This window comes from Bremia lactucae, linkage group LG4, assembly GCF_004359215.1.
Source record: "Bremia lactucae strain SF5 linkage group LG4, whole genome shotgun sequence".
Taxonomy (NCBI): Eukaryota; Oomycota; class Peronosporomycetes; order Peronosporales; family Peronosporaceae; genus Bremia; species Bremia lactucae.
In genome coordinates this window covers 3,590,897-3,598,476 of record NC_090613.1, presented here as the reverse complement: position 1 = coordinate 3,598,476, position 7,580 = coordinate 3,590,897, and the positions used below count along the sequence as shown (strand labels likewise).

The following is a 7,580-nucleotide window of genomic DNA, read 5'->3' as shown; positions in this document are numbered from 1 at the left end:
TCGAAACAAATTGCGTCTAGCTCTTAAATTCAAGTGTAGATTGTATTGCATCGGCGCTTATGCTGTGTGATTTCGTCACAATAATCACAATATATTTCTTCTTCTTCTCTTTTGTACTTCATTGTAATCGTAATCTCAAAAAGCAGCATTCTTTCAAATCGCGGTGCCTCTTTTAATTCTCAAGTTGTCAAAGTGCATCTAACTACAGACTAGCCATTACTTTCGTTTAAACATGCAAACAAACTGCAAATTCATACCAAGGTATTCATTTCGTTAAGTTGATCACGAAGCAAGCGTCGAGAAATAAACTCAACTTGAGGCAAATGAATTTCCGACGAAAACCCAAGGTAATTTAATATGCGCTAAATTTGTAAATATTATAAAACGAATAAGACCATGAAATATTAAACACACGAACGTCTATATTACAAACTGTGCATCAACGTTTCCTACCTCGATATTCCTAACAAGATAAAGACCATCAACTTCAGTTTTCCGTTGTACACCGTACTTACCAATTTACGGCATGCTTTTCAATCAATACAAAAAAAAATCATCACCTCATCCAACACGTCAGAAAAAAAAAACCAATATTCGTATTTAAAATCGTATTTTTCACCTTATCACCACTCGCTAAAACCTAAAAAAAAAAGTCGATCGTTTTCGAGAAAAAGAGCTTTTTCACCTCCAAACTCCCGTATCTCCTCCACTCCCTCCTTCCTCAACCAATTCCCACCCTCTCGAATCTTCCTTTTTCCTCTTCGCCACCCCTCTTGTCTCCATCATCCCTTTGCATAATCTCTCCTTCTAATTCAAATGCTCATTCCCAGGCATGTACGTAAATCCATCAAAATGCGCTTGAGCACGATGCGTGGCTCCCAATTCCTGCGTCACAGGAGAATCCCGTGCCATCTCCCGTGTAAAAATATTCGCAACATTCCCCGTATCGGCTTCACTATTCACCACGGGTTTAAAAGGCGGTTCCATCTCCCGTTTGAGTAATTTATCAAAATCAATACTTGCAAAAAACGGATGATCCATAATTTCTTGCACCCCCGACGGTCCTGACCCCAATCGTTTCGCTGGATCTCGACGCAATAATCCCGTCAATAATTCCTTGGCATCTTCGGAAAACGCTTGTGTAAAAACCACGTCCCGATGCAAAATATTATGAAACATACGCTTACGATTACGATCAAAAAAAGGAGTTTGTCCCGTCATCATTTCATACAAAAGTGTTCCAAAACCCCACCAATCCACTGCTTTTCCATACGGCAATCCTTTTAATAACTCGGGTGCAATATACTCCGCCGTGCCACAAAAAGTTTTGGCCCCATCGGGTACATCGACATTTTCTTTCGACAATCCAAAATCCGTAAGTGCAATAAATCCGTGTTCATCCATTAAAATATTTTCCAATTTTAAATCACGGTATGCAATATTTAATTCATGCAAATGCGACATGGATAAAAGCAATTGCGCCGCATAAAAACGTGCTCGTTTTTCCGAAAATTTCCGAGATTTTCGTAAATGAAAAAACAACGACCCGCCATTGTAATAATCCATCACCAAATACAATTTATCGTCATTTTGAAACGCATAGCGTAATCGTACCACAAACGGATGATCAATATCTCGTAAAATACGACGTTCCGATTTCGTATGTTCGACTTGATTTTTAGCAAACACGGATGCTTTTTTCAACACTTTCATGGCATAAATGGCATTCACATGACACGACGAATCCGGCACTTTCTTACGTACGAGCATTACTTTACCAAAAGCACCTTTCCCAATCACTTTTAATAAATCAAAATCTTCCACACTTAATTTGGAATTTTGACTCGAGTGGGCATTCGATTCGGAACGTCCTTGATTCGACATTTGAGTATCCGAACGCGTCCGTGCTTGAGACATATTGGACGAATTATTCGTCATATTGACGGCATCACTGGCTGTTCGTTGTAACCGTGGGTACGTTGAATGAGGCGGCACGGGCGCCGTCACACGTGGTCCTTCCGTGGCACATTCCGTACATACTCGTTGGGCTGTACTCGATCCAGGAAGGAACAACCGATCTCGAGAACATGCATTACAGACAGCCCGATGACACATTCGACAATGATGGCGTCGATCAAAGAGCGTAAAGTGAAACAAACATAAATTACAATGTTTTTCACTCAAAGTCATTTTCGAGTTCGTAGCCTCCCGTCGGGACGAGTCTTGACGTTGAAATACGGGCATATTTGTCGGAAGAGTCGAAGTACTACCATTTGTTGTACTACCAGGAATTGCCACGGAAGTGTCAAGACGTGGAATTTCTTCGACGACATACGTAGTCGCATCACGTGTCTCCAAGAAACGAAAGAGGGCGTCTTGTATTTGATTGATACAAAATGCTGTCACGTAATAATGATTTGCATGCATTCGAGGAGGACGACCAGCTGATAAACATGTACAACCGGTTCGATGGGGAGCATCTCCATTTAATTTGGTTTGAAACAATCCATCATTACTTTCCCAATACATGGTTCGATGGGCCAAGATGGATTTTACCGATTGCGAATCTCCATCTTCAATTCGATGACTGGATTCAATAAGAGCAATGGCTCCATTTCGACGCATGAGTTGATCTCCACGAGATTGGAGCAAGTACTTGATCAAGACACCACCGTACGAGTACCCCAAGAAATACACCCGACGAGCACTCGAACGGGTAATGTACGTATCCCAGAGGGAATCCATATGTTCCTCGGGACTTGATGAGCCTGGAATCGGGACTCGTTGTTTGCCATCACGTACGACAATAACATTTTTATTGGGATTCGCAACAATAATACCATATTCTTCTTTCATGGCTTTTCGGAAATACTCGAGCATACTGCCACTTTTAATTCCCGCGTGTAACACTAACCCCCGACTCCATAACCCAGGGTACAATCCACGACTCACGGCCACAAAGACTAATAATTTCTTGCAACTTGCGTAATTGGGCGAAACAAAGAGATTTGCTTTCACAGACGTCTCGATCGTACTTGAAGCCGGAAGATAGACTTCTTGAAAACCAAGTTCTTTCTTCATGGAATCGTGGACGTACTTGACCACAGTATTGATAATTTCGTCCTGATGAACGGCCAAATCCGAGTCATCGAGGCCTTTTCCTGTGGCTTTAAGGTGGATCATACCGTCGTCGTCCATAGCGTACAAAGGATGCGAGAATGGTAACGCCGTGGTACTATTGATTAAAGGCGCGGCGGTGTGGGGGTCAGTAGACTGATACTCGGCTGATGCCGATGCAGGGGGTACATTTGAGGGAGCCTGCCAGGACTGTTGGGACGAATAGTCCGAACCATTACTGTACGTACGACCCGGTGCGGACGGTGGGTTACGCGGGTTATTAAGGGTATTCGGGTACTGTTTGTTCCCTCCTGCTCCGGCATCTTTGCTCTTGTTCTTCTTCCGTCCCCATCGTGGAAATCGAAACGACATCCTGCGTACCCAAGTTGGTTAGTACAATCCATCTACTTAATTACAAGCTTGCTATGAAAGGCACCTGGTACGACGAAAAGTGTACGACGATGGTAAAATCGAGGCAAAAGACTACGACATGGTCGTACAAATTCACGTCAAAGAGTGTTTGTTATTATTGCCTTTCTTTTTTTGGAACGTACCCCTGCTTAGTAGTACGCCAGAGGATATCCGTGTGACGAGCGGAAAACAAAGGATCGAGGAGCTTTTAAACTGCGGTTCCTGCTGCTTGTACAAGTGCCCGATGGCGTGTAGCTCACTAATCCGAACTGAACCGAGGCCCCTTCCGCTTGGCTTCAGCCGTGACTCCCTCTTCGTGGCGTCGTTCTGAGCGCTGCCCGACCCCTCCGTAGATTACGTTTTGTGATTGGTAGAAAAACGTTTCGACGCAACGACCGGCGACAGAACCGAGCCATTTTACGCTGGCGCGATTGCCACAGAAATGGACTTTCACGAGACGCATTTAAGGCTTTATCGCTTGTAAGAACATTTTTACCTCGGTTTTAAGACGTTTTAAGACAACGGGCTTAAGAAGCTGTCATAGACCCATTTATTGGAAATGTACATTGGAACGCGAGCACGACGATCTTAAAACGCGAGACGAGCGCACGAACGAACGAATATTATAGGCTTTCTTACCTGCTTCTGCACTGGGCAGAAAGGTCCGCCTTTACTTCACCTCAGGCCAATTGCCTGTCCGTTTCATAGCTTTCTTACCATGTGCAATTCCCTTGTTGAGAGATACTTATTGGTCAAAAAAAAAGGATAGAACCATCGTAAAATCGTTAGAAATTAGTTTAATGGGGACTTTGAATGTTATGACTTTTTCTACTTTTGTAAAAGTCCATCTCGCCGCTTGTGGCTACTTATCATGTCTTGTTTCTGGTATATTTTTTTATAACTGGCATCTGCTTGAGAATTCACAGCATAACTTGAAACAATCTGTGTCATCCTTGCTTTAGACAACTTCTTGCAAGTTTTTTAAAGCTAGGGTGCTAACTTTTTATGGGAAACGTTTAATGGGGTCCCAACTAAAAAAATCGCGTTTAAAAGTCCAATTTCTAAGCCCAATAAATTACTTATTTAGTGTTAATGGCTTAGAAAATTCACTTTTCACTAAATACCGTCAATACGGTAACGGGGCACTGCCGACTTGTACTGCTTCAATACAAGTTTACTTCGCACTACTTTAGTGCAAGTGTTGCCACACGTCACTTAACGTACACTGGTATTTGCAAAGGAAGACTCTCTTTAAAACACTTGCTTTAAAGAGGGTTCATCATAAACTGTATCTAATATAATTAAGTTCTTCTGTTTCAATCTATTTTATACTAACTTAACTCTATACTAATACAAAACATATACTAAAATCTTATCTGTCTCTCTCTTTGCGCGCGTCTAGTGCTGACTGGACCGCGGAGCAAGTAGATATAAAGGTCTATATCTCCCAATGAATAAGTTTTTCGAATGTTACTACGTAAAGTAATATTCCTTAAATATAATCTAACTTTTCGATAATATATTTATTAACAACCTGCAAGTAATAAATTTAATGTGACAACCCACCCCATTATTATAACACTCAACAATGTGATCAAAACTACTTACAGAGAATTACGCAGATGAGTTAGACATGCTAATATCTTTACATTATATTCATATTTATTCCTAAGTCATCGCTAAAGGTGTTAGACACAAGAGGTAGATAAGGAGAACAATAGAAGTGAATAGATTTAGCAATCCCTACCTTTGTGTCTTGCGCTATCACAAACAGCCTTGCTAATCGTAACATATACAGATCCGAGAGTAGGCGACCAACGCCGGTTTCGATGAAATTTTATTTTTGTCCATTCGAAACCATTACTCCTCCTTGGTCGTCGACTCGAAGCTTTATTTGACCAAAAAACAAATTTAGCGCAATCCAACAAGATCGCGCAACTCCGTCATTCTTGGCGCTGGGATTGACTTTGTCAACAGGTTAGCCTTCATCAATATAGAGTCCACGTTATCCGGCTTGACGATTCCCTTCATTGCGTTATCACGAACTGATTTTACCCGTATATCCACATGTTTTGCGCTTGCAGAACTGTCTTCAGATTTGAGCTGCCTAATCGCGACTTGATTTTCCACCATTATACACATAGGTTGTGCCACGCTGATACCAAGCTCGCGCACCAGTTCCTTAAACCAAGAAGATCACGTTCGACATGCGAGGCAGACGTAAACTCTGCCTTCATAGTGATTGGCACGTTCGGTTTGGCTATCGGTCTGGGGATGATCTGCGGTCGACATCTGGAGCTTGCTATTTAGCAGCTCGAACACATGTCGCCGAAAACGAGACCAAAAAATGGATCTCGGTCCGATACTATGGAGTCGGGCATCCCGCGAAGTCAATAAAATTATCCAGGAACAAGAGAGCTGCCGCCTTGTCTGTGATAGATGTCTTACATGGTGCGAAATGTACCACTTTGCTTAGTCTATCTACAAAGACGACGAGCCCCGTCCGACCCTTATGATCGAGCGGCATGCCAAACATTAAGTCCAGACTTACTGACTTCCAACAGTTGGTTGGAATTTGTAGCGGCTCTAGTGGCGCACTGCTGAACGGTGCAGGCTTAATGCGCTGACACTATTCGCAAGAGCAAAATATAGTTGGTCACCTCTCTATATAGATGTGGCCACCAAAATTCCTCTGACACTCGTAATAATGTCTTTTCACGGCCCAGATGCACACTTGATAGCGCATCATGGAGCTCGTGAAGGATCATCAGCTTGAGATCTGTGTCATGAAAAACATAAATTCTCAAGGGATCACAGGGTGACATAAGAGGCTATCGCTGTAGCTAAAGCGATTTAGCTTAGCTTTCAGGTGCGACGGAAGGGATACCTTTCGTCCGCCGAAGTGATGCAACAGCAGGCGAAATGGTCGTCCTGACTGTAGCTCTCTTTTATTTCAGAGGCTAATGAGCTCGCCACGTGAGATGCCTTCATGGCTGCCAACGTTGACAGCTGAAATTGTGTTTTAGCACTAGACACACTTTCCTGGTGAATTACCTCAAAGTCTGGTCTGCGCGATAAAGCGTCAGCCAAGACATTCGACTTACCCGGCTTGTATTTAACTTTAAAACAAAATTCAAAGAAGAATGTAAGCCATCTAGCCATTCTGGGCGAGAAATCCGGTGAGTTTGTTGCGGTACGCAGTGATGCGTGATCCGTATATACCACAAATGGTTCGGTGCCCAGTAAGTGCACACGAAACTTGACAAGAGCATACTTTATTGAAAGTAGCTCTTTAGCATGCATTGGGCAATTCTGTCCGCGGCTTATGAAAGCCGGGGCTGATAAGAGATGGCATGGTCAACGCTTTCGTCATCCCTCTGCGTGAGCGCGCTGCCAATTGCAAAATTACTTGCATCGCAGACGACGCTAAAAGGCTTATCCGCGTCTGGCAATGCCAAGACCGGTGCCTCCACAAGAGACTGCTTCACTGATGTGAACGCATCTTCTTGTTCTTTTAACCAAACCCATTCTGTGTCCTTTATAAGGAGATCAGATAATGGTTTAGTTTGCTCCGCATAATTCTTGCTATACTTATGCAAGTAATTAGCGAGCCCTAGGAATTGGCGCAAATCCTTCACATGCCGTGGGATTGGCCATTCCTTTACTGATTTTACCTTGTCTGGGTCTGCTCGTACACCATGTGTACCAACGATGCAGCCCAGTACAGGTATCTCAGGGACCCCTATGACGCACTTTTGCAAGTTGACGTACAATTGGGCGTCCTTTAAAGTCTGCAACACAGCGTCTAAATGACGCTTGTGCGACTCTATTGCGCTCAGCCCGTCCTCGGCCCTACTATGCACGAATACATCGTCAAAGTAATGAGGCGCGTAGGCACGGTGCTGACGCATCACGTGAGCCACCACTCGGTTGAATGTCGCTGGTGCGTTTTTCAAACCTTGGGGCATCACAAGCCACTCCCAAAGCATACCGCTTGGGGTGCTTACTGCCGTTTTGGCTACATCGGACTCTCTCATGAGTACCTGATAGTA

General features: G+C 43.5%; 1 protein-coding gene across 1 annotated transcript; it reads right to left on the bottom strand.

Annotated features, from left to right (window-relative positions):
* Nucleotides 1–579: 579 nt before the first annotated feature.
* Nucleotides 580–4,027, bottom strand: CCR75_002312 (uncharacterized protein). Its single transcript, XM_067960409.1, has 3 exons — nt 3,672–4,027; nt 3,554–3,600; nt 580–3,489 (listed from the first exon to the last, which is right to left on the bottom strand). The coding sequence occupies exon 3, from the start codon at nt 3,487–3,489 to the stop codon at nt 808–810; it is 2,682 nt and encodes an 893-aa protein (XP_067816630.1). The 5' UTR covers nt 3,554–3,600; nt 3,672–4,027; the 3' UTR covers nt 580–807.
* Nucleotides 4,028–7,580: the final 3,553 nt, after the last annotated feature.

Coding starts and splice junctions, on each gene's coding strand:
- CCR75_002312 (XM_067960409.1), bottom strand. CDS start 3,489: ATGTCGTTTCGATTTCCACGATGGGGACGGAAGAAGAACAAGAGCAAA.